Genomic DNA, 26165 nt, shown 5'->3' with positions numbered 1-26165 from the left:
ATTTTTGAGTATGCTTTATATTACATACTGTAAAAGTTATTTTCTAAAATGTATGTATATTTCTCTTGATGCTTCAGTAGAGTAAATGGGGAGTCCATTTGGATTCATACTGTTGCATTATAACGTTACTTTAGTTGGCCCAGTGAAGGCACCATGGGTTTTCTTGCCCACCTGCTAAACTGCCTATTCATAATCTCTGGAGATAAGCAGCTTCATGAAATACTCAACTACTGCTCTCTCCTAATAAGTTACACTATATAAATTCCTTTGCAAACATTTTTGCMTAACTATGCTGAAAATTGGGTTCAGAAATAACATGGCTCTTTAAAGCATAGAAACTCAAAGAGCTATTGATAAMATAGGAAAATGAGCTAAATCACTATGGGTCATGTCTGTGTGATGGTTTAGAGGGGGCTGCATTCAGAATTGGCCTCTGTGCTAGAGACTGCACAGAACCTGAACCCTTTCAGGGGAAGATGGGAARAACCACAGGAGGGGCCTGGACCCAAATTCTGTTCTTACTAACCTTGCCCTTGCAGTCTTAAACAACTGGTGCTGGAAGTGTKCATCACTCCACATGTAACCCTCTCCACCCTCTCAAGCATCAAGGGCTTGAGTGGTTAAGCTGACCAGTGGGAAGGGCACAGGAGGGAATGCCTCTCCAAATAATTTATCATTCTAGAAATCTGAAAGGGCTCCARTGGTGTGAAGTTGTTTTCCAGCACTAGACAAGGGGATGAATCTACTTCCAGTTGGTGTTGGTAGCCAGAATTGGAGTTCAGCCATAAGGTTTTGGTAGGAAGAAAGTCTGGAAGGATCATGCTAAATACAATTTTTGTGGATTTGTAATAACAATTAATTGAATTAGATTTGGGTGTTTTCCTACAGGTGCTAGATGTTAAATGTAGTAGTCTGGCCAAATTCCAGCCAGGAGTTAAGCAACTAAGTCCTGAAAGCAGCCAGGTAACTTCACGGGCTACATAGAAGGCCTGAAGGATGTGTGCGGTTGTGTTGTTTGTGTGCTTCCTTGGTAGGAGATGGTAGAGATGGGGTGCGTGGGGTTTTGTGGCAGTTCATTGACTAATGAACAATAAGGAAATGGACCGTACAAATGAGCGGTGCTCTGTGGGAGCTACTCTAAAAGCCACTGCAGCTTTGAATAGAAGTATTGTCAGCAGGGTTTTAACTCTTTCTGGGAGGGGTAAATCTTCTCTAAAACCTTAGAAAAAATCAAACTACTTCAGCTGTTTCTTAGCATTCCTTTTAGATTTCAGATGTGTCCTAGCAACGGCAGAGTGCCCAAGCTTTGTTATTATAAAAGCCTGTGTTTCTTGTTACGGATTTCTGTGATTCATGACAACACTGAAAAAAAGCAACTATCAGCTCTGTCGAAGTTCTTACCCTGGATCTATTTTTATCTCCTGAACTTCCAACACAGAGAGAATACACACAACTCCTACCTAAGATGAAAATTTCATTATGCAGCCCTACCTTGCCCCTGTGAGTTGATGTGTAGAGCCGTCTGTACAGCTAAGTCTGTTCGTAGTGCTAAAGCAATGACAACCTCATTTGTGACTCAGATATTTTGTCATATCCAAGTCTGAATTTTTTTGCAAGTTTAAAGTCAATGTGAAGTGAGGTAGAGTTTTGTTCTTTTTTTTTTTCTTCCCCCTCCCATGTGGTGGAGGTGATGTGTGCCAAAGTAAGCAAGATAAACTGTTGAACAAAGTCCACCTGCCCGTTGACCGCTGCTGACTTCCACCACGGAGCAGGCTGGGGAGAGCAGGCGTGCAGAACACTGGTCATTGGGTGTTCTGGAGGCTGGAAAAGGCATAAATCCTATAGCTTTCACCATGAAGGGCTCCAAGAGTGTCTTCTGCCTTCTCTTCTTTCATGCTGGTAAGTGCCCTCTGAAAAATATTTGGCTGTGGTTTACTGTCTTTATGGTTGATCAGTTCCGTGATGATGTGAGAGATCAAGGAGAGATCAGAACCAATTGAGAACCTGTGTGTTTGGGGAAAAGAGGGACATGGTCAGGAAAAAGGAGAGGTAGATAATGTTCAGTACGGACTTTTCTGTCTTGACTCACTGGTGTCAGATGTTTTATCTTCCCAGCACTGACTACTTCTCTTGGTTCTATGGTGTGTGTGTCTCATGAGAATGGTCAGTTCGTGACATTTATTTTGTAAAAATATGAAAAACTGCGTTATTACTCTGTGTGACATGGAGACTTTCTCTTATCCCTTCCAAGTTCCTGTGTGTGGATGCTTTTAATTTTACTGCAAATGTAGATGCTGTTTCTGAAGGACTTTGCAGTTCTTCAAAAGAAAGATGCTGGATCTGAAATGATGTTTATGCCTTCTTTTATTAAAAAAATGAAAAGGCTATTGAAAGCCCTTTACAGTGTATTGATAGCCTTTTGCTAAGATGTCATACAGGCCAGTAGTGTTATTTTCAGCAAAGGAGTTAATTGGATATGAGCCAATGGTAAAATTGTACGTWTGTTGACCTTGAGCATATTATCTCCCACTATTTCATGCTTTATGAAAGGGCCAACAGAAGGGCCAAAGTTCTGAATAAACTTAGGGTGAGAGTTTATTGTGTGCTTCCTTGGCAGTAGAAAGAGGCTAACTACAGACTATTTCTGTACTCTGAGGCCAATTTCAAATGGGTTAACTTGCAGGGAAAGAAAAAGGAATTTTCTGTACCAGGAAGGCATCTGGTCAGATGCTGGGCAAAGTCCAGCTGTTTGGAAAGGGACAAGTTAATTATCTTTTGTAGATCAGAGAGGAAAAAGGCAACAGATTCATGCCATTTCACTAAACTAGCAAAGCAGGGAGCCAAATGAGTTTTGTTTCATGTTTCAGATTTATGTGACTAATGATTCCTCATAGAGTTCATGCGTTACCTGCTTTGTGCCTATATCTAACACCAGAATGCTGAGGCTGAAGAATGACAGTTTGCCATGCATACCACAATGCTGAGAAAGCAATTTAATTTCTAATTGCTTGTTTTCAGAAGGAAAAAAAAAATAAAAACAACCCTTTTATCTCTGAAAAGCTAGGTTCTCTGTCTTGCCCCCCAAGAAATTAGTGGTGAAGATGATTTCAGTCAGGAAGATGAGGTAGATGTTAAGTTTCTCTGACCCTGCCATGCATTTCAGCATTGCTACACCACAGAAAAGAGGTGAGAAGCTCTTCCTCCGTCTATGAGTATACTCTGCTGTGAAAACTTCCGGTAAGCTGCCCAGGTCTGAGTGTTTGTTGACAGCAAAGAGTTGGCTCTGAGTTGCAGTGGAACAGCCAGCCAAGCTCTCTGTTTCAGTATCTGGTGCAAAACAAGGTTTATGGCATCAGTGATGTTTAGTCTGCAGTCACCAAGAGTTTCAGGTCAGATGATGTGCATAGCTACTATTTGCTACACTACACTCCTGAAATTAGATACGGTATCTCGACTGCATGGCAATGGTGGGGAAGCAGAAGGCCACTTAGAATTAAGAGAAGAGCACAACATGACAAATAACATGGAGAAGAATCCAGCTTAGTAAACAAAAAAAATATAGAGCCATGGAATTTCCTGCCAGCTGATTATAAAAAYAATCTGTACTTATTCATCAAAATAAAGAATCTTGCACCCATGTTTTATGTACAGCTTCACCATTTGCATATGATGATACATGCTTACAGAAGCAACTTACAGTACTGTTTTGGCTCCCTGAAAAACACCTTTCTCCCATGACTAATGGAGTTCCCCTACTTAACCTGAATCTGTTAATTCGTGGAGTCCTTTTAGTGACTGTGTAGAGGGCCTCTTATGAAAGCATTTTGAAGGGACAGGTTTACTTTTCTAGTCAACAAGTTTCTTAAGCACCTATAACTGCCTTTTATTCAGACTAGCAAGGTATGAGGCATTGCTCCAGGTAGGAGATGGTACTGGTTGAGACAGAGTTGTTTTCAGGATGATCCCTTTGTTTTTGTAGTACATCATTTTGAATAATTTTAAACACTTTTTATTCAGTAGAAAGGATTCTGCATCTGTCCCAGGACACATAGCTTGAGCAGACAGATGGAGGCAGTAGTTTTCATGGTGAATGAGGCTCTCTAAGGATTCCTCTGTTGTAGAGTCTGTTGTTTAAGTGTGTCGCCATCTGCACAGTAATGCCTAGATGTGGTCAGGAGGATTCATCACAGCTATAAAGTTAGAAGTAMTGGGAGTGTGTTTTTCCTTAATGTTAAGTGACCGTATTGTGCAGTGTGCAGACCGTATTGCACACTTCTGCAGGGCAACTCTGGAAAACAAACCTGAGAAGCTGCTCGAAGCAAGGACTGTGCCTTGTGTATCGCAGGCCAGTTGCACAGCACAAAATCTCATACATATCCCCAGCCCCCAAGGTCGCGTACTGACAAAGATGTAATATTTTACCAGGTTTGAAGAATGATCGAGCTGCCCTGACTTGTTCTTTGGCACCCATAAGCAGATCCATTGTGTTTTAATATTTGAATTGAAACGTGTCCTGTTTCTAATCTAATTAACTTCAGTACTCCTGTTAATCTGAATGAAAGCAGAAACCATCTCTAAAGCCACAGTGTAGAACAAGCTCTGATTTGTTTTGGATGGGGGAAGGGAGTGAAAGTCTGGATGTTCAGTAATCTTTAAATGATAAGCTTTGTTACAAAGGTGCCAATTTTTTTAATGATACCTTCTCTTGATGCTTTGTTCTCAGCTCTCAGCCTGGAGCGTATCCGGTGGTGCACTGTTTCTGAGCAAGAACTTTCCAAGTGTACTGACATGAGTACAGCCTTTGCTGGGGCTGGCATCCTTCCCCCGGTGGAGTGTATAAAGGGGGGGTCAGCTGCTAACTGTACACAGATGATCAAGGTGAGCTGTAAGTGATGACAGCAGCATTCATTTAATTTCCGTGTGTSCCTAATACTGATCTCTCCACTTGGCAACGTAGGCAGCTCTGCGATGTGTGYGTGGTGGAACCAGGTAGCAGGCTTTATATATCTTGGCATTCCCATCTTTGAAAAAGCCAAAGCGGTGGGGGGAAGAGGACAACTGTTTGTTTTAGGACGGAACGGTGTACACATGAACCTGAAAGCAAAATGGCCCTGCATCTTCTCTTTCGCTATTCAGATACAGCCAGTCAATGGGAGCACAAGGATAGGGCTTAAGTAATTGCTTTTAAATACTAATCTTGGACTGGGGTGTGGTGTCAGGTTTCTTTAGCAGGTGTTAAGAAGGGGTGTGATAGGATGCAGATAGTTAAAGCCATGCTGCTGTGCGCAGCGGTGCCTTCAGCAGCAATACAGAGCTTGTCTGTGCAGGGTACACAGGGTGCACAGCTTTCTTGTGGTGCCGGCCAGGTTGTGGTTGGATACGTGTGCTGCAAGATTGAGGAGCTTCTTAATTCTTCTTAACAAATCTGTGCAGGGGGAAATTTCTTTCCATTCCCTTCAGACTTCTGCAGATCATCCTCCGGTCACACTCTCAGTTCAGGAACTTCCTGAAACCTTGAGCTCTTCTGTGCTCATTCACATGCTCAGAGCTCTGTGCTTCCTTGCCTCTTTCCTCCCCAGTGCAAGTGCGCTCCTGTTTTTGAAGGAGTTACAGCTGGTATTKCTTGTGCTGAATGAAGTGTTGTCTGTCCTCTGAATTTGTCCTGCTTTTTCCCTTACTTCTGTTCTCGTGTCATTCCCATTTAGGGAATGACTCTCCACTCACCTCTGCCTCCATAACTAATGCAGCCTGTCTCTCGTGTTCTGAGTGAAACTGGGCGAAGGAATCTAGAATGTGTTTCAGGGTCACACAGTGTGAGTTGCTGCATATACAGACGAGAGGAATGTAAAATCCACTCTTAGTGCTGTGAGAGATGGATAAAGCACCGTACAGAGTGAGCAGAACGCGCGCACAAAACCGACTGGATTAATTCAGCTGCTCAGCATGCTCAGTCTGGGAGAGGAGCAGGGCTTTGGGGAAGTTTTAAAGACTGTAAACCTTTGGCTTTGCAAATGGTGGATGGAAAATAATTCCCTCCTCAGGAGGGAGTGGGAAGCAACAGGTGGATATTAGAAGAAATGCAGAGGCAGGTAATCAAGGCCGCTGTCAGTGGCAGAGTGTGGCAGAAGGGAAGGGTGGCTGGATATGTCAATAAATGTTCTGTTTAGACATGCCCAAAAGTCAGGAATCTGCGAGGGAGATGCAGGCTGTCGAGGACAAGGGGATCAGGAAAACAGGCCCGGCAGAGTAGTTTGGAGGGAGACTAGGCAGGTAGTGGTGTGGCCAGAAAAGCGGATGAATTTCAGAAATTGATATGTTGTAATGTTTTTGCGAACAGAAACAGAAGGCTTGTCTATTAAGTAATAAATACTTGATAAATACCATTTTTGACTGGAGGAAGCAAGACTATATTAAAGAACATTGGGAGCAGATATCAATATATGTGACTTGGATAGGAAATACTTTTTAATGTCATGTCTTTCTTAAAACCATTTGGCTGATTGCTGCATTCCACAGAAAAGGATCTGTCAGACTCTGCAAAACAAGTTATTGAAAGAGTTGATGAGTGACTGCCTGCAAAACATAGTGTGCACAGAATCACATTTGTTATCCATTGCAACCAGCACACAAATTTCTAAAACTCTGGATCTAAAACTTGATTAGCTGAACTTGGAATGCTGCACGTGGATAGCTTGAGTCAACAACTTGTTGCTAAAACTTCACAGTAATGCTTCAGGCAAGGTTCTGTCCTTGAGATCTCTTTTACTTACACTAATGATCTACTAAATGCTTGAAACTGGCCTACTCTGTGTAGGACTGCACAGAACCCCTGAGTTCGCATCGGCACTGAACTCTGCTCCTTGAGGACAAAGAAGGGATGGGACACAATGGCTAAGGAGGCAGAGATAGGCCGTTTTATAACCCCACATAACTCGGACTTAGTTCTGCGAACCGTGTTTGTGCATGGGTAAAGTACACAATGATTTCTTTCAAGATGTTTAAAAATTGAGAAATGGTGTAAAATTTAACCTGGAGAACCTGACAATATTTAATTTGACCAGAGCTATTCTTCAGCAGGTCTTTATAACCTTCCGTGTGCAATTCATAAATGTAACACACATAAATGGAGTCATTCTGAAAAAAGTTAACGTAGTATTACCATTTCATGTATATTTAACACAAATCATATGTGGAGGCCAAGTTCTTGCTAGTTATATTGGCTGAAAGCTTGCTATTAAAAAATACTCCACTATTGCTGATATACTACCTCAGCTATGATTGTATGATTTAAAGGGGCTTTAGTCTGTAGGCTGTAAATTATTCCCCGGCAAAGCTTCAACTTCAGATTAAATACAATAACATATATTTTTCTGTGTATATATGCATTAAGCTGTGGTGCATGCACACGGTTTTAGCCCCAAGCTATCAATAAGAGGCTTTTTTGCTAAAGGGAACTCAGTGGCTCAGCTTTCTGATCAGCAAAGTGTTGTTTCACATGGAAATATGTCCACATAATATAGTCCTTGTTCTCTGTGGCCGACCCTTTTCATTTTATCTGACCTATGTCCTGACCACCACCAATTCCAGAGGGTTATTTTGTTTTCTCTGAAAATCAGATCCTTCCAATTTCTTTCTACTTTCTTATAAACTGCTTGGAGACCCTCATGCATTTCCAGCTGCTGGTCCTAATTTCAACTGCTCCTTGACTGCACCCAGGAGGGTTTGTACATGTCTGCTGCCTGTGTGCGCACACACACGTGTGTGTTCCTATCCCTAGGTATCCTGTTCCCTGTGATCCCTACAATCTGCAATTGTGTGTTGTCTCCCAACCCCAGATCAAATGCACCTGGGATTTCAGTCTAAACTTTTTGTATTTTAGCTCCTCATATTCTTGTACCATGTCAGTGTTGCTGTAGCCCATAGTCAGTCTCAATTACTTTTTTGAATGGTAGTATCTATACTACTTTTACCTCAGGTGTTTGCTCTCAGTTTTTGCTCTTTATCTTTTCTTACATGCCGTAAATATGTTTCACTATTCTGTTTGACAGTATTGCCTGAGAAGCCACTCTGGAAGCATTTGTATGAAACAGGAAGGATTTTTGTCGTTGAGTTCTGTAGGTCTAATGGTTACACAGAAACTGTTTTGCGTATCTTCCATCTTTTTAAATCTTTGCAAAATTTGCTGGAGTTAGAGGCAAGTGTCTAGGTTGTGCTTTGGAGGGGCTAATGCCTTTCTGAAGTCAGAACATAATACAGCAATTTYTGCAAGCATAAGAATGAACCGTGTATGATAGCCCCTTAGACTGTGAATGAATCGGACTTGCATCTTTTATTGTGGAGGCTGGACAGTCCCGTGTAATCTGCACTTTGGCAATGAGTGTTTTTACTTGTGTGCCCTTCAAATGCATTCCAACACTACTTCATTCCCTCGTGCACTTCAGAGATTCACTGCTGTTCCTGCCTCCTGTAATGAGAATGCAGAGCCTTGAAAACATACTTGTGTATTCCTAGGATGTGGTTAAAATCATAACGTTGACAGGGTAGGCCGTCACTTTCTCATGATATCGTCTGTGTAGTTTTTTCTGTTGAACGATGAAAGAGAGTTACTGCTTTGGGAATCCAAAAGGTCTAGTTTTACACTTAGACCCGAGATTATCTTTCCCAAGAGAACCATGGCAGTGAAATTTGCCAATGCTGTTTCTGTAAGTTTAGAGTAGATTAAAGGGAGCCTGCCCTGTATTGAGTTTTTGGACCTGGGCATGAGGTGGGCATCAACAGAAGAAATGACATTGCTCTGCCGAAGCAAGTACACTGTATGCAGCCTGTGACTTGGCTGGGACAAAAGAACAGTTAAGTCTCTTTCACTTAATACCAGAGGATGCCAGAGGAGCTGCAGCTCCTCTCCTTCCTTTCGCTCTCAGGTGTGCCTTCTGGAGAACAGGCTGTATTTGATCTGAGATTCTTGTCCTGTGCTCTGACTCTTCCTGATGGAATATCGRTTGCATCTGTTCTGTAAGATGCAAGTGTCTCCCATCCCCAGCTCCTTTCCAAGATTCCCTGGAGCTTGCTTCAGTTCCGGTTCATGAGAAACAACTCTCAGGATAGCTAATGTTTCAGCAAATTAATGAGTGTCACCTTTTTTCTTGCTTGAGCCAAATTAAGAAAATATTTTAAATGGCTTGGCAACTTTGAGTCTGATTTAGGTACCAACATCAATATATTATCTACCCTCTCAGATAATCCCTTAAAAACTTTTCAGGCATTTTGTGTGACTTGACCTGTGGAGAATTGCTTCAGGATGCTTAGAGAGCATAGTCCTAACCCGACTCTAACCCAGTGCTCAGCAAACTGCCAAGGATGGTGAGCTAAATTATCCCCCTCTAATCCGGAACTCTAGAGGTTAAGCAAACTGATAAGAAACTCAGTGTCAGCTTAGAAATGCAAAATGTCAGCCTGCTGTATACTTTCTCAACAGTAACTTGTCTCTCTGCCAGATGTCCTCTCCTGGCTTCTGCTAGGCTCAGAAAACAGTGAGAGACAGGTGTAGCTGAGCAGAGATGTGTAAGCAGTTCCCTAGCTCTTGCTGCTGTGGGCAGTCCTGTCCTCTGCTAGTTAAAATCCAGTGTAATCTTACATCTGTATCAGCTGGATTCCAGCCAGCTCAGTGTTATAGTCAGCTGAGAAGATTGTTGGACACCTTCCTAGCAGTGGMTGCCCCAGATTGCGCTCTTCCTCTCTGGGCACTCTTTTCATATGCTTCTCTTCTTTTCTGAAAGGCATTGCCTGTGCTACTTTGCTGCATTATTCAGCAGTAAGATTTTACTTACACTATTCTCCCCTTGTTTCTTTTGGGTACTGAAACTGCAGCATTCCAGAAGTCATGAGCTCTTGTAGCTGAATTGGCCCTTTGTCTAAATGTCCTTGCAGCTGTGCTTGTGGCTGATGTGCCATAGCCTTACTGAGAAGCAATACTGCCAGTACTTAGACTGGTTTGTCCTTTCTGTTCTTTCAGAAGATTTATGAAAAAATCCTGAACTTGCTGTCGCTGATTCAGCTATTATGGGTCTTCAGCTAATGCCCATTCTTAACTCATTCCAGGACAGATCTCTTAGTCTTTGGACAAAAATCCATGGCTCTTTTTCCTGCTCGTGTGCTTGTGTCTTCCTCACAAAGYGTTGCTGCTACACTGCGGAGCTTGCTGGGCTGTGTGCGCCTCTTGCTGTAAGATACTGGCCTGGTTCTGCCCCATCTCCTCAAYGCTTGGCTGCAGTTGGGTTGGGGCAAGTTATTGTTCAGCCTGTGGACCCCAACTGTGGTGATAGTGGGCTACCTCCTTGAGAGCATCCTCAACCTGCAGAGTCCTCAGCCAGCTGTCCAGGTCACAGTGGCTCCTGTGTACCAGGTACCAGGCCTTTACTGAGCTCTAAGTCTTCCCTACTTTACTTGGATAATCAAGGTATTTGGAGCCTGTTCTTTCCTTGTTATCTGAGGTCCTCCTTTTGCATGTCATTCACTTTTATCACCTGCAGATGGTCCTTTATTTGCTGCCTGAATTAACCACTTTCTTGAATCAAGGAATTTGCAAATCCTGTTGCAGGAACGTGTTCTGGCTCTTCTTCACTGTTGTTTTACTTCTCTTATAACATAAAAATGTTTTCTCCTGTGCAGAATAAAATTGTCTGTGTTTATTAGGAACAAGCAATTCAGCAGAATAAGTATTACTTATAATAGCTACTATTCAGAGGGGAGGGAAATACTGGAGGAGGGTAGAGTTACTGTTTGCTAGAGCTCCATCTGAGGTACTTAATGTTAGTAAAAACTCATTCAGACAATGAATTACTGGGAAATGTCAATGTCGTCTTTCTCCCTCCCCCACAAGATGTATGGCTGCTTATCTTCTGGGTACAAGCTGGCATGTTTAGCCCTGTCTTAAGTGTACGCTTTTGACATTTGTATTTTGCAGCTCTAGAAGACATAACTTCAAAATGTCTGTGCATGAGCTCAAAAATGTGTTTTATTTAAATCTTCAATTTTGGGGGCACTAGCTAGAGATGAACAGAACTCCTAATTGATGTGCCTCCAGACTTGTTACAGAGCTGGAAGAAAATATGGATCCACTTCTAAGATTCCTTTGGTCTAGTGAGACCACTACAGTCTAAGCCTGGTCCCTGCATTATTTTTGAAGGAAGAGAATTTTGGTGTTCTAAATCCATCTCAGTAATTGTTCTTTAGCAACTTCAGTTCCCTAGAAAGGACTTTTTAGAGACAAGAAAGTTCACGAATAGAGACTGACTGCATGATACAAGCCTCTTCTCTCAAATTCTTGAATACATTGCCTCTGGCTGTTGAGAAATATTAATATCTATGTTTCAACATATCTTCATCTTGTGTTTGTGCAGGATGATTTGGCAGATGCAGTGACACTGGGTGGTCATTCGATTTACCAAGCTGGAAAGGAGCATAGGCTGAAACCTGTGGTTGGGGAAGTGTATGATCAAGGTATAGTCAGACAAAATAACTTTTGGATTTGTTAATATGAGCTTTTTCCTATGCATTTTTACTGTTTCCATTTTATTTTAGGGTCCTCTTGAAGACCCTAAACACTAGGTTATAGTCTCATCCCCTCTTGGATGTTCTTGCCATAACAGACCTGTGGGGGAAACAGGAGACCAAGGGCTGTGGTAGAGTCTGTCCCTGTAGTGCTCAGGTGAAAACAGCTCTTCTTGTAATACCTTTTTACTGTCTTATTGTTTACTGTCTTCTCTGTTCCAAACTTTGCAGATAAATCAATGAATTGCAAAATATAAAGTTAAATTGTTATTAGGGGTCTCCCTCAATCCCATAAACTACAATAAATAATTAGGCTCAATTTTTAATTGTGCATATGATTACGTGCTGGAAGGAAGGAAGAGATCTGATCCTTATCTGGATGTCCTGAAGCCTTGGTGCCTTTCAGGATAGAGACTGTAGTTCAGAGGTGCCTTATCCTGACTAAACGCTTGGTATCAATGTGTTTGTGAAGTTCAGAGACAGAAGATAAGTATATCCCATAAATTTCAGAGAGCCAAGGGGAAGAACAGCTCTGGAAACAGTTTGCTGATGGAAGATGACACTAGGTCTCCTGGGGTCCCACCACTCTATTGTGAGAGCGAGCTGGATTAGGTTTGCAGCTGGGTGTCAGCATGATTTGGGCAAGTCAGCCTCAAAAGTACCTGCCACCTCACTTCCTCTGACCTCAGAAACTTGGATCACCTGCAGCAGTCCAGCCTCACTGTTAATCACATGTCATGACCCTGGTAAGGGGACTGTTTTGATTTCTCAAAACCACATGGGTCTCATGGTCCAGAGGTTGGTTACCTTTTATTAGTCAGGCTATGAGCTCAAAACRGAGACAACTAAATGAAATTTAGTGGCTTGTGTCAGGTTAAATGACTTTATGGTCACTTCAGACTATAAAATCTTCACTCTATGAATTATGTCATACAGTAAGACTATGAAAATGAAATCATCTGTGATGCTGCAGTGACATCAATGTGCTATGCTATGTTGAAGTTCAAATTAATAAGTGTGGGAATTCTTTTTGCAATTAAATCTACTTGTTATYAATGTATAGGGTGAACATCAAAGTTAGAGCAGGTTGCTTGTGGCATTTAAAAAGGACATTTCACACAGCAAAGACAAGAGGTGATACCCCAAGGTCAGCAGGTTCTCACCAAGGATGGGAACAATGYGTCTTCTCTGTGGGTAGAGCCAAGAGACACAAGTCAGTGCATCTCACTGTAATGCAGTTGCCAGGCTACTTTGCACCTGTTTCGTCCCATGCTGCAGAGATTGGAACTTCGTACTATGCCGTGGCTGTTGTAAGGAAGAGCTCTAACATCACCATCAACAGCCTGAGAGGTGCCCGTTCATGCCACACAGGCATCAACAGAACTGCAGGCTGGAATGTGCCCGTGGGTTATCTCATTGACAGCGGGCACCTGGCAGCAATGGGATGTGACCTTCCAAAAGGTAAGAATTGCACTGCCAAGAGCCGCTCTTCAGCAATGCCTTTGTGTATGTTCTTGGGACTGCTGCACGTGGGCAGAAACGTGTGGTACTAGCTGCTGCTTTGTTCTTGATTCTGATGCTCCTTGTAAGATGGACTAGACCTAGCACAAATCCAATGAGGAGTGCAACTTTTTACTTGGAAGTCATCTTTTAAAATGACATCCCTTTCAATGTTTTAGAAATGTATAAATATGTTAAAATGTGATTGTAGGATCTTGTTTACTCATTGCTAAAAATGTCTCATTCTACTTTCACTTTTAGCTGTTAGTGACTATTTCAGTGCAAGCTGTGTTCCTGGAGCAAATAGCATAAACTATCCCAAATCCCTCTGTCAGCTCTGTAAAGGAGATTCATCTGGGCAGAAAAAATGCGAAGCAAATTCACAAGAGCAATACTATGACTACAGTGGGGCTTTCAGGTAAAAATCGTAGCACTGTAGCTTTTGATCTCCATGCCATWTCCACTGTCATAGTGTCAGGGCCTCACTGACAGGAACCCAAAGCCAGGGAACTTGCAGTTGATCTCAGGAGATAATCTGCCAGCAGGTTAGGACAGTCATGATTTAAGTCTAGAGACTGAACAAAAGTAATCTCAACCCGCTATTTCAGGAATTAATTCCCGAGTATTAAAGCTCACTGGGTATTTACACTTGTGCTGGTCAGGGAAATCCCATTGCTGTTTGCTTTGTCCAGCACCTGTTGACACGAGTCTGACTGTTTCAGCAGGCTGCATCTCTCCTAGTAAAAGCTGATGACCCCTAAGAGTTTTGCCACTGCAGTGCCACATTACCCAGCTGTTTCGCACTCATCCTATCTCCACGGCACTGAGTTCTCTTAACGTCTTCCTTTCCCTTCCATTTTTGCACAACTGCCTTTCCTCATTTTTCTTCTTCCTGTGTGTGCTGTAGTCCAATTCCCAGTCCCTGAGAGATACAGCACTGACTGAGGGGTGGAATTTGGTCGTGTAAAACCCTCACTCCCCTCTGTGTATTTCAARAAGGGTCTTGTGACCACCTTAGATGGTGAACTCTCCTGAATGAAGACGGCCACCCTAGGCAGCCTGGACATGTGCTGCATGTTCAACAAATGACAGTGATGGTTTATTTCATGCTCTGACAGCCACTAGCCTCTGCCTGAGCTGAACTCACAGCGCAAGGGTAGGAAAGAGGTCGCCGTCTACTGGCTGGAGCGTTATCATACAGCCCTCTGGCTGTCAGCAGGCAGYGTGCAACGCGCGGCAGCTGTGCTTTGCAGTGCGTAACTGTGGTTGGATTTCCACTTCATTTAGGTGTTTGGCTGAAGGTGCTGGAGAAGTTGCTTTCGTGAAGCACAGCACAGTGCCTGAAAATACTGATGGTAAGTAATCCAGAAAGAGTCTTTTTAGCAGTCTGGAGTACAATGACAACTACCATTGCAGTACAGTGGCTGTAAAGACACTATAATGTCAAATGTTTGATATATTTTGTATTGAGGAGTGAGCAAAAATGCTATAATAATATGAGTAATGTGTCCATATATGTATGCACCCAGGAGATAGGTGAGTTCGTGCCTTTTTTATTTTTTTCTTTTTAAGATTTGGYGATTTCAGTAATGGTTAGAGGTGGGATCTTTAAGTTCCTCTGGAAATAGATTTACCAGCACTAAACTCAGTGCCATACAGACATGGGCTGCTATGAATGTAAACAGTGCTTATTCCTACCCAGAGATTTCAACAGAGGCTAGAAGAAGGGGCAGGCCTTGTTTTGTTAAACTCTGAAATCTGCCTTGAACATATCATCGTTTAAATATCACAGGCCTGTCTGACTGTCAGTCACAGTAGAAAAAAACAAAAATGTCCTGTGTGGTCCTAGACTTGGAGACACTTGTGATACTGCTGTGGATCCTAGTATAGTTCTGTGTATTTGACAAGTGTTCAGCTGCATACCAGATCAGAGATGCAAGACTATCACATAGATGCATAGGATATATTGGACAGTTAGGAATAGTTCAGGGGTGGTCAGGAGAGCTGTATTCTGTTCCATATGTACACGTAGTGCTTAGCACAGACTTGGAGTTATCAACACCAGCCTGATGTCTATTGCATAAGTGTGTTCTGTTTGATTTCAGGAAATACTCTTTCTTTATGGGCTCAGAAGCTTCGCTCCAGCGATTTTCAGCTTCTGTGTCGCAATGGCAGCACAGCTGATGTGACAGAGTGGAGAACCTGCCACCTGGCCCGAATCCCAGCTCGTGCCGTAGTTGTGCGGCCTGACACAGATGGGACAGTTATCTTCCAGCTCCTGAACCAGGGACAAGTAGGACACCATTTTTTTCATCAGTGCATTGCACTTTAGATGGATTCTCCCACCACTTGGGTTGAACTGAAGAGATGAGGGGCACCTTCAGCAATGTGGGGAGTTTGAAAGGAAATGGGAAGCCCTCAGACTCCAGGTATAGGCCCTGAAGGGGGTTACATGCAGTGGAGCTGAAGGTTGTATTTTGCCCTTAAAGTCCCTGGGACACTGAAAAAGACTTGAGGAGGAGGAGTATTTTTTTTTTTCACTTATTTTTAGCTCCTTCCTTTTGGAGGCATAATGAAAAAGCTAGTTGCTTGTCCCTTCTGTAGGCAGGAAACGGTTTCCCCTGCCCATAACCAATGTTGTCACAGACTTCCCCCGTGACACTAGCATACAGGGACATATACCTGACATGTTTTTCATTTCTTTAACATAACAGCAAAGATTTAGTGGTACAGGTGCCAAGTTTCAGTTGTTTGACTCAGCAGCCTATGGTGCTCAGAATCTTCTGTTCCGAGACTCCACCACCAAGCTCGTTGCGATCACAGCTCAGAGTTACCAGGCATGGCTGGGTGATGAGTATCTTCATGCCCTGCAAGCCCTGAGCTGCGACCCCAGCAGTAAGTTGTCTTTAGATTCCTATTTGTAACAGTGAACAAAGATAGTTGGTAATAGAGACTATCTTTATTCTGCTTTATTTTCTTGTGACTCTTAGAGACTTACGGTGAGATGCCATCCTAATTTCAAAGCTTAGACGAAGGGCACTCTGTGACGGAGAAACAGTGTCACGTTACAGAATGCTTTCCTGTGCAAACTGGCCCATTACCAGCATTGTAAGATACATGCATATTTTGCCCTTTCTTGTATATATAAGATATGAATCTGGTARTAAGCTGTTACTCCTGCCTGATGTGCTCTCTCTCTTATCTGCTAAAGAGTGGAAATGCTAACTAATTGCTGTGTAAATCCTCAGTTAGTGTGTATAAAGAAGGAAAGATGAACAGGATCCTTTTCCCAAGCTGGAGGAACCCTCAGTTGCCCTTTGAAGTGTTAAACTGTCAGGAGAATGTAGAGATGATTTGTTGCATGTTCTGACAGACTCAGAAGCACAGGTCGTAGGAATCCCTGTCTTAGGAAACTTCATAATCATGACAACTGAGCTTCCCAGACCTGCTCTGCTGTGGCAAAGCCTCTACTTTCAGGACTCTCCTATTCTGAGGTTGCTCAGGGTTGTTGGATCTGAGGAAGCCTGTGTTCAGGGTGGCTGCACTCTTGAGAGAGTAGACTGCAAACAACTAATACCTTGTGGCTGCACTTAACGTTCATCAATAGTAGGACTTCTTGTTCCTTCCTTCTGGATAGATGTGCAGTATAGACAGATCACTAATTTGGAGACCTCTGTGGTTCCCAAAGAAGGTGCAAGTCTGTGCTAAAGAAGCTGAGAGAAACAGAGTGGGCAGGGGGATGCCTCCCTGTCTGTCTCAAAGAAAGTGAACTCTAATACTTGCTTTCCAATTTTGTGCAGCATTGCCAGAAAGCCTGACCTGGTGTGTTGTATCCACTGAAGAGATTTGGAAATGTGGTGAAATGGGTGTTGCTTTTCAGAAAAAGAATTTGAAACCAGCAATCCAGTGCATTTCAGCGCAGACAAAAGAACAGTGCATGGAGTTGATCCAGGTAGGCTGCTGCCAGCCTTGTGCGATGAGCAAATTAACATAAGCTGCTCTCTGCTGGGTAGGCWGGATCAGAGATGCATGTATTTAGGTAAGTGGTAGATAATATTGAGTATTCAGGATGTGATCTGCAGCTTGTGTGGGATGGACAAGCCTGAGCCCTGAAGCTCTTCAGTTGTGTTAAAGACATTGTTGCCCATCTAGCTCAAACCTGTGTGTCTGAAATCTGATGATGCTTAATTACATGTTATTCATGTTTTCTTCAGMAGAGGATAGCTCTTTCGCTACCCAGCTTACCCTCTGGGATGTGACAAATATGATGCTAGAGGTCTCATCATTGTAGCAGGGAAGGTGGCTGCTGTTTTTTTCACAGAAGCCCTGAATTTTATTTGATTTTTCAGAAAAAGGAAAGTGATGCTGTAGCTCTGAGTGGAGCTGATATTTACACAGCTGGAAAGACATATGGCCTTGTACCAGCTGCTGGAGAAAATTACTCTGGTAAGATCAGGAAACATAAACATAGACCTTATTTTTCCAGGGTGTTTTGGCGGGGGGGGGGAGCACCCAACAACCCTCTAACAGTACAACATCTGTTCTCTGCCCTGATTGGAAAGTTATTTTCTAAGGACATCAGTATTATTATTCTCACATCATGGATAGAGGAGGAAAATAAGTATAAAGTGGGTTTCTACCATGAATTTGTAGCAACTTTTGTTTGTCCTGACATTGGGCCAGCTTGAGTCCTTCAGTCTTTGGCAGTTGAATCTTTCACCTCTGTATTTCTTTTCAATTCCACAAAAAGTCCTTACAATGGAAAAATGAGTATTCACAAAAGCACAAGATTTTAACAGAAGCAAAAATACAGAAGTAACACAGACACTACTTAGAAACAAATTCTTCCCCTCAATTTGAATGTTTGACACTAAGAATTTCAATGCTCTGCAAAATTCATGGAGATTGTAAGGCAGGTATGAGTTGTCACATAAAATAGCTCAATTCTTAAAGCAATTTTGCCATGTCACTAATGACCCAAGTATTGGTTTTGAGAGGGATGTATTCATAAAATCTTCTGTGGCATTTAAAGTATTCATGTTCATCTCTAGATTATTTAGTTCAAGTGCATGGCAGTACCAGCATACAGGCTGTATCTGGATGCAACATTTTGTGCAGTATTAGAGGTAAAGAGAATTCCATGTGTGCTCGTACTTCATAGCTGGCTGATTGATGCTGTTTCCTTCTTACAGCATAAGCTACAAAGTTGGCACTGGATAAGTATAGTGTAGATTATCATTTAGCGGCTGGAATGCTTAAGGAAAGCTGTAATGCTTTTTATTTGTTTCTGCAAGCTGATGACAACAGCAGTGCGTACTATGCCGTGGCATTAGTGAAGCGGAATTCTTCCAATGCTTTCACCATCAGTGACCTGAAAGGGAAGAAGTCCTGTCACACAGGACTGGGGAGAACCGCTGGATGGAATATCCCAATTGGCATGCTAATTAAAAGGGGCATCATTAGGCCCAGAGACTGTAATATTCCTCAAGGTAAGATGGCAATATGGCATATCAAAAGTACAGTGGCATTCTAATTATACACTTCAATTGGAGAAGTAAAATTTTGATATTTCATAGCTCTATATTAAGATAATCTGTTTATATGTGTAAAGATGTGTTGCATTTTTAATGCAATGCCTTGAAATCTTAGATTTTGTATCACCTGGGTAGACTAATGGAGCAGTCACATTGAGAATGTAAGAACGTGAAAGTATTCCTTTCCTTTATCTTATCACAAAATCAAGTTGGATGGGACCTTTGGAGGTTGTCTAGTCCAACTAGCTGCTCAAAGCAGGTCCAGCTAAGAGCAGGTTGCTCAGAACCATGTCTGGGCAAGTTCTGAGTAAATCTGGAGATGGAGATTCCACAGATTCCACAGCCACTCTGGGCCCCTGTTCCAGTGTTTGACCACTGCTGATGTAAAGAATTTTTTCCTTACATCTAATCAGAATTATTTGTTGCAATTTGCCTATTTCTGTTGCCGCTCATCCTTTTGCTCTGCCCCTCTGAGCAGGGTCTCTGTTGTCTTTAATAACTCATTAGGTTGATGAAGACAACAATCCCCTTCTAGCCTTCCTTTCTCCAGACTGATCAAACCTGACTTTTAGCCTTGTATGTCATGTGCTGACCATCCCAGTCATCCTCCACTGTACTTGATCCACTATGTCAGTGTCCTTCTGTTACTGGATAACTCGAAACCGGACACAGTACTCCAGATGTAGTCCCACAAGTGTCAGAGGGGAACAATCTTGACTGCTCTTACCACCACAATGCAGTACGCCGTTAGCCTTTTTTGATGCAAGGGCACACTGCTGACTCTTGGTCAATTTGCTGTCCATCAGCACCCCCAGGTCCATTTTTGCAAAGCTGCTTGTCAGCCCCAGCCTTTCACGGGTGTAATCTATCCCAGATGCAGGGTTCTGCATTTGCCTGTGTTGGACTCCTTGAGGAGTCGGCCCATTTTTCCAGGCTGCCCAGATCCATCTGAATGGCAGCCCTGCCTTCAAGTGTATCAGCCAGCAAAAAGTCTATACCAGTTTTCAGAAACACAACAGTCTTTGTATAGATTTAATCAATTTTAAATTTATATAGGGTCTTGAAATATCTGCTGTTCATTCCAGTGTCTCTCAACTCTTGCGGAGCATTTAGGATACTGATTCATCTCAGATGTCAGCAACCAAGTAGTCACTGTAAATCATGCTGTTTATTCAGATGTGTCCCCTCTTGGTGATGCTTCCAACTTTGGAATGTCATTGCAGTAAATGATGTATCCTTGTCCTGAATTTTATTGTATAAATTTTCAAACTGCATTTAGCAGTATAGGAATGGACCAGAACAAGCAATGGTTCAAGGAACATGTGACTATTGAGTCTAATTTTATTTGTCTATTTCTATCTCCCAAGCTGCTCTTTGGTTTCATTACTTAATCAGCTAAATTACGCTTTGAAAATATTTTAAAAGTTATAATTTATGAAATCCAGTAAGGTGGCTGTAACTCATGTCTTTAAATTCTACTGAAACCTGTACTGGTATGTAACTTCATGACAGTGTAACTACCTCTTTTTGTGGAGAACACGTGCTTTTTGCTCATTTTATTGATCTGTCTTTCTCCAGCTGTGAGTGAGTTCTTCTCTGCTAGCTGTGTGCCTTCTGCTAAGCAGGACAATTACCCATCAAAACTCTGTAAGCTATGTATTGGAGATGGTAATGGAAACAATAAATGCAGTGCAAGTAGCCAAGAACGTTTTTATAGCTACAGCGGAGCCTTCAGGTAATTAATATATGTGGTTGTCATTGCTGTGTTGGTAAAGACCATGTTAGCATGTGGCTGTTGGGCTTCAGGTATACTGGGAGCTCAGGGACTCTTCATGCACAACCACCTGCTTGGAGCCACCTCACAGCCTTGTCCTTTGATCGTAAATAAAACCTAAAGCCCTTGAAAAGACAAGAGTTAATTCTGACACCGYTCTCAACAGCCATGCAGTGTTATATGTCAAAGCCTTTTGCCAGCTTCCTGGCCCACAGCCAACCAGATGACCTATAGACAAATCCACGCATCTGACAGAGCCATCTGCCTAGCAAGGGGTGACTGGACTATCACTGGGCTCCAGTCTTGCTTTAATCTAGTGTGACAGGCCACCACTCTGAATRGCCATGTCATCTGTAAGGAGCTTAGGCAAGAAAACACAGGTGATCTGTAGCCAGTATCTTCTTGTCTGTGAGTGTGTGCTGTGAGTGGCAGGCTGGTTACAGGGAGCTGGGGCTGCTTCCTCACTGTCCTTATCCACTTGTGGCTGGATGTGACGAACTGTGGCCAATGTTCAAATTTCAAAGGCCTCTTCAAAGCAACATTTGTTAAAGGTACAGAGAGAACCACTGTAAAATGGAATAACAGCTGATATCTACTTATGGAGCCATACCCAAAGACTTGGGGCTTAGAAACTCTTAGATGCATAAGTAACAATTCCTTTTCCTGACCTTCACTTCTGAAGGTAATGATGCATGTAACAGAGCTGGCAGAGTGTTTTTTCTCCTTCAGGGGAGGAGACTCTAACAGCTGCCTGGTAAATATTCAAGTGCTAGACTTGAATAGATTTGTGAAAGGCAGTTGTCCAGCTGCTCTGCTATGGCACATGCCTTACAGGCAGACTCCAGATTCTCTGCTGTCCTTCAAGATTAGCAGTTAGATACCACTCACCAAACTGGTAAGAAAGAAATGTTATTTTAGGCTGAATAAGCCCTGCCTCTATTCTAAGATTCTGCATTAGATTCATAGTATCCTTATGGCACAAACTTTATAGGAAGATCACTTTTCTTTTTCTTTAATACAGAAGAAAGATGATGTTTAGTTTTCAAGTGATGTGGAAAGCTTTAGGTTTTTAAAAGGTTGGTTATGATTTGGATGAAAAAGTCTCACACAAGGAAGGGATGGGTCTAGATATAATGCTTAGGGGATCCTCTCTGAAAGAAGAATGAGTTATATAGCAGGTGATTGACATGAGCTTAAAATTTGGCCTCAGATTGCCAGATTCTTTCAGTTCTGTTGGACGTCAGCAGAACCACCTGACTAAAGGTATGAGAGGTAATTCTGTTTGTGTATGTCCCGCTGCCTGGGACGTGTTAAACTGCACAGAGTACTGGAAAATCTGCTTTTGAGAACAGCCTTTTGCTGAGAGGGAATGCATTGAACAGTACCTATTGAATCTTGCTTTCTCTGCGTGACTGTCAACCACATGATGATAATGTGTTTGATTGTAACTTTTCATATTAACCAAGTATATATTTCTAGTAACTGTTAGCAGTAATAACTTTTCTTCACATTTTGTACTAGATAACCTTTGTTTGGTTAGTGCTTTAAGTCTTCTTGATTGTTGAGTTTAATGATCTTATTTCCTTGCCAGCACACACTATCCAAAATATGTGGGAAGTTGGATCTTTTTACTAGCTTACCCAACTGAYTGATTAGAGGTTAAAATTATTTAACTATCATTTACATTTGGAAGAGCCATGCATTTTTTATATATATCTGCTGACTTATCAACTCATGTCTAGTGAAAATCTTCTATTAGTCTACAATGACTAGTATATCACGGGTTAGACAACACCACAATGTATCATGAGAAATAGCAAATGCTTGTAAAAGCTGGTGTTTTTACACATCCATTCTGAAACTCTGTGGAATGTGATACTGTGGCACTAGTGGGAGAGGAGGAGAATTTACGGTGTCTTTGTCATGATGGGCCTCTTCAGCCTCAGAAGATTAGGAGAATTCTTCTCCTCTGAGGTTCATGAGATTGAACTTAGTTCTGGAGCGATATCATTATGAACTGCAGTTAAATTAACTAGGYATCTTCAGTTTACAGAGCTGTCAGTGCAGAGTCTGTGCAAGAACTAAGGTTGCTAATTTGAAAAAAAAATTGTAACTGTGTTTGTGCTTGGGTTATGCACTCAAAGGATTTAATTCAACCAAAATTATCTTAGTGGTAATTACTCCATACATGATTTGAAAGGCAAATGTAAAAGCTGCTGTTAGAAGGGGTAAGCTGCATCGGGCATCACATAATGTTTGTTCTGTTTCTTTGCTCATGTAACACTGGCCTTTTCTGTCTTTTCTCAAAGTTTTTAATGACAATTTCCTGCTTTACTATTTTAAAATTCTTAATTCAGTACATCTTGCAAGTGTGTTGTTTTCCTCTTCTTTCAATATGCTTTATTTCTTTCTGGGTTTGCTCATTATTTTAGGTTCCAGTGCATTTATTTGCAGGAGCGTACATAATTAAAATTGAATTCTAAACCTGTTAGTTATTAGCAAAGATGTGGTTGAAATAAAGATGCTTTGAATTTTACTGTATCTCTCATTTCCTAAAGGTGCTTGGCACAGGACGCTGGGGATGTGGCCTTTGTGAAGCACTCGACAGTGTTTGAGAACACAGATGGTATTCAGTTTTACATGTCTCTATTATATGCTGTTATTTTTCTTGAGCCATTTTGCTGTAAAGCGTTCAGTAAGTCACAGTAACTAGTTTCTTCTTTCAGGTAAGAATACTGATAGTTGGGCCTATAACTTGAAGTCCAGTGATTTCCAGTTACTGTGTCCAAATGGAGCCCGTGCTGAAGTCACTCAGTTTGCAGAGTGTCACCTGGGTCGAGTGCCAGCACAGGCCATTATGGTGCACCCAGATACCAACGTTTTTGCTGTATATGGACTACTGGATAAAGCTCAGGTATCCTATGGAGTAGTTAAGTATAATCTAATATAGACTGAGGATGAAGGTGACAGAGCTACACTTGCCCTATTGTGTCCCCTACATCATGGGACTTGGAGCATATGTACTCTGCAGAGCTTTCTTTTGTTGGAGTGCGAAGGAAAAGGTGAAGTATAATTCCTGTAATTCACGTAGTAAAACCACTGTGCTGCAAAAGTGATTTCAACTATTTGGCCACTGGTGTCTCAGCTGTAATTTTCCTTCAGCCTCAGGTGTGTTCCCAAATTGCATGACTTTAAAAGTACACTTTTTTCATCCTTGAATTTTCTTAGGAATGCAACATTATATGGGACCAGAACATGACTGGATATATTTATGCTGCAGCCATGTACATGGTAAACCWCACAGGCAGATCATGCCTGGCTGCTTCAGCTAGAGTCTTCTCAAGGCTAAAGTTGCCCAGTATTTCTTTTAAATCATTTGTCTCCATGCTAGGCTTCAGCTGTTAGAAGTACAGCTCCTTCTCGATAGTTACAAGGACCAAAACCCCAAATGCTGTTCTTGTACTTGCCAATATCAGGATTCTGTAGCTAATACACTGGAGTTTCTGAAAGCAAACACATAACAAATTCTGCAGTTGTGTATGAACTCCTCTATGAAACAGTTCCCATTGTAGTCTTTGTCATACTAGAGGAAMATGGCACTTAGTCTTGCAAAATACTGAAAATTTTGCATTGTTTTCAGGACWTTTTTGGAAATGACAGCAATGAAAATGGATTCAAAATGTTTGATTCTTCAACTTTTCATGGAAAAGACTTGATCTTTAAGGATTCTGCAGTTGAGATTGTGCCAGTAAAAGAGAGACGGACATACACAGAATGGCTGGACAGTGAATATATTGAGTCYCTTGAAGGGATACAAACACCACCATGCTCTCGGGCAGGTAATAAGACAATACCTCTTAGTGGCTACTGTCATCCCCTTTCTTACAGTATGTCAGTTACAAGACTTAATTAGCATAGTCCAAAYGGCAACTTCCAGGCCAGGCTTTTCCTCGGATGAGCTGCTGTTTGGACAACATGTGCTGTGCTAATATTTGAATGCTGCTTCCACATGCTAACAGCATCTACTCATCAGGGGAGTGGGATGGGGCTGGAAGCTCTCTGATCAYGTGGATGGGGTGGAATTTGCTGCAGAAGCCAGCCGAAACTGTGTCAGCGTGGTCCCAAAACTTGGAATCACAGCCTGGGCTGAATGATTCCTAGGTGCTGCTAGGTAGATACTGGCTTTCTGATCTGTGGAAGAATTTCTGCATCAGAAGTCTTGTCTAGCGAATCCAGCTTCCTTCTTGGTAATGTTCTGACTCCCACTGCTTCCATCCCTGCTTATCTCCCTTGCTGTGGGCAACAGTTTCTCCTGAGCTCAGCTGTCAGAAAAGGTAAGTCTGCAGAGGATGGATAGGCTATGGACAAAGAGATACTACTTGCAGTCCAGAATACAGCTTCTGGCATGTGCAAGGTCCTCCACCTTCCAGCAGARGCTGGAATATCTAAAGTCAATGGAGGAAAAGGAGGGCCAGGGAGATCTGGAAGGCCTATCTGTTGGCAGAGGAAAGAGCTGAAACAAATGTGTGCCTCCACTGAGCTTGATGACCTTTCTACAAGCAGCATGCTTACTCCTCAGCATTGTGGGTTGTTTCAGAGAGAGGTCAACCACCCTTATGATTTTTTTTAATTTGATGCCATCTTCACTGAGAAACATTTGGTTTGTCCTCCTTCTACACTGGGTTATCTGTTTGTGTGTGCATGAAACTTGTATTTGATATTAGTGAAACAGTACTAAATTTCTGATAACCGTTTCTCAATGTATTGATTTGTAGCATTCAGTTTTTATTTTTATCCATAGCTGTAATTACAACAAAGGCTGCCATGCTGCTGACAGGCAGTGTCCTCCTGACTACAGCTACTACCTCATGATGCTGGGATGAAGAGATATTCAATGCAATAAAAAAGTTAGCAAAACTAAATAGTAATTATGTAAATAAATGAAATGCAACAAATAAATGAGARGAAAAGATAATTTAGTCAGACTTTGGCTTGATAGAAACTACATGTTTTTTTCACACTTCTTCCAGAAGTTAACATGCTCCCCTCACTTCTCTGCCTATATTTCTCAGCCTTTTTTACTCATTTCATTTACTCTATTACCTGGGTCTTAAAGCAGAGACAACGTTTCCTATTTCAGTCTTACATTTTAAAGCTGTGTGTCTACATTAGTAGTTAGTGGCAASAATGTGATGGCCAAAATAACCGGTTATATACAGAACTTGAAGTCCTTGGTGGTTCTGAGATCATCTCCTGTCAGCCTGGGATCCCTAGCATCTCAGGGCTTTTAGTTGAAGCTTTTACAGACCATACATTATACAGTTCCAGTATACACTTGCATACACTGTGACTGATGTGTTAGATAACTGTTCTCAGTGTTTGTGTACGCGTTTCTGCCACATTCGCTCCTTTCTACCTCGCAAAGTTACTCTTTTCTGTAAGACACAGCTGTGTGTGTTGAGTCAGGCCCGCTGGCCGGGCTGTGAGCGTCGCGTTACCTGGCACTACTCGCTCCTCGGGGCCCCGCAGCAGCTTGCACCCGCCTTGCTCGTTTTCCGGCGCCACTCGCACACGCTTGGGTTTGTCACCCGCGTTCTTCCCGGGCAGGAGGAACGTAAGGTCAGGGCTGCGTTTTCCTTACACGGTGAATTAGCTGTGTAAATAAGTACAGTGCTCGAGAAAAGCGGCTCCAGGGAAGGAAGTCCTCCTCGCGCTAGCCCCACCGAGGCAGCAGCAACGCCGCTTTCCCCGCCGTGCGCCTCAGCCCTGACGGCACCGAGCGCGGGTCGGGCCGCGGCTCTGCGCCG

At 42.4% G+C, this 26165-nt stretch overlaps 1 protein-coding gene across 1 annotated transcript; it reads left to right on the top strand.

Annotated features, from left to right (window-relative positions):
* Positions 1-1830: 1830 nt before the first annotated feature.
* MELTF (melanotransferrin) lies at positions 1831-24347 on the top strand. Its single transcript, XM_085298701.1, is given in 16 exon segments — positions 1831-1899; positions 4724-4878; positions 11400-11499; positions 12829-13011; positions 13312-13468; positions 14338-14405; positions 15156-15343; positions 15765-15945; positions 16851-17002; positions 17400-17496; positions 18345-18539; positions 20163-20319; positions 22917-22984; positions 23085-23272; positions 23999-24204; positions 24206-24347. Coding segments are annotated over 16 exon segments (2283 nt in total). The 5' UTR covers positions 1831-1853.
* Positions 24348-26165: the final 1818 nt, after the last annotated feature.

This window comes from Rhea americana, unplaced genomic scaffold (genome assembly GCF_003343005.1).
Source record: "Rhea americana isolate MKP2758 unplaced genomic scaffold, rheAme1 scaffold_14, whole genome shotgun sequence".
In the NCBI taxonomy this organism is placed as follows: domain Eukaryota; kingdom Metazoa; phylum Chordata; class Aves; order Rheiformes; family Rheidae; genus Rhea; species Rhea americana.
Note: the sequence above shows the minus strand (reverse complement) of the source record. Positions and strands in the feature narration are given on the sequence as shown.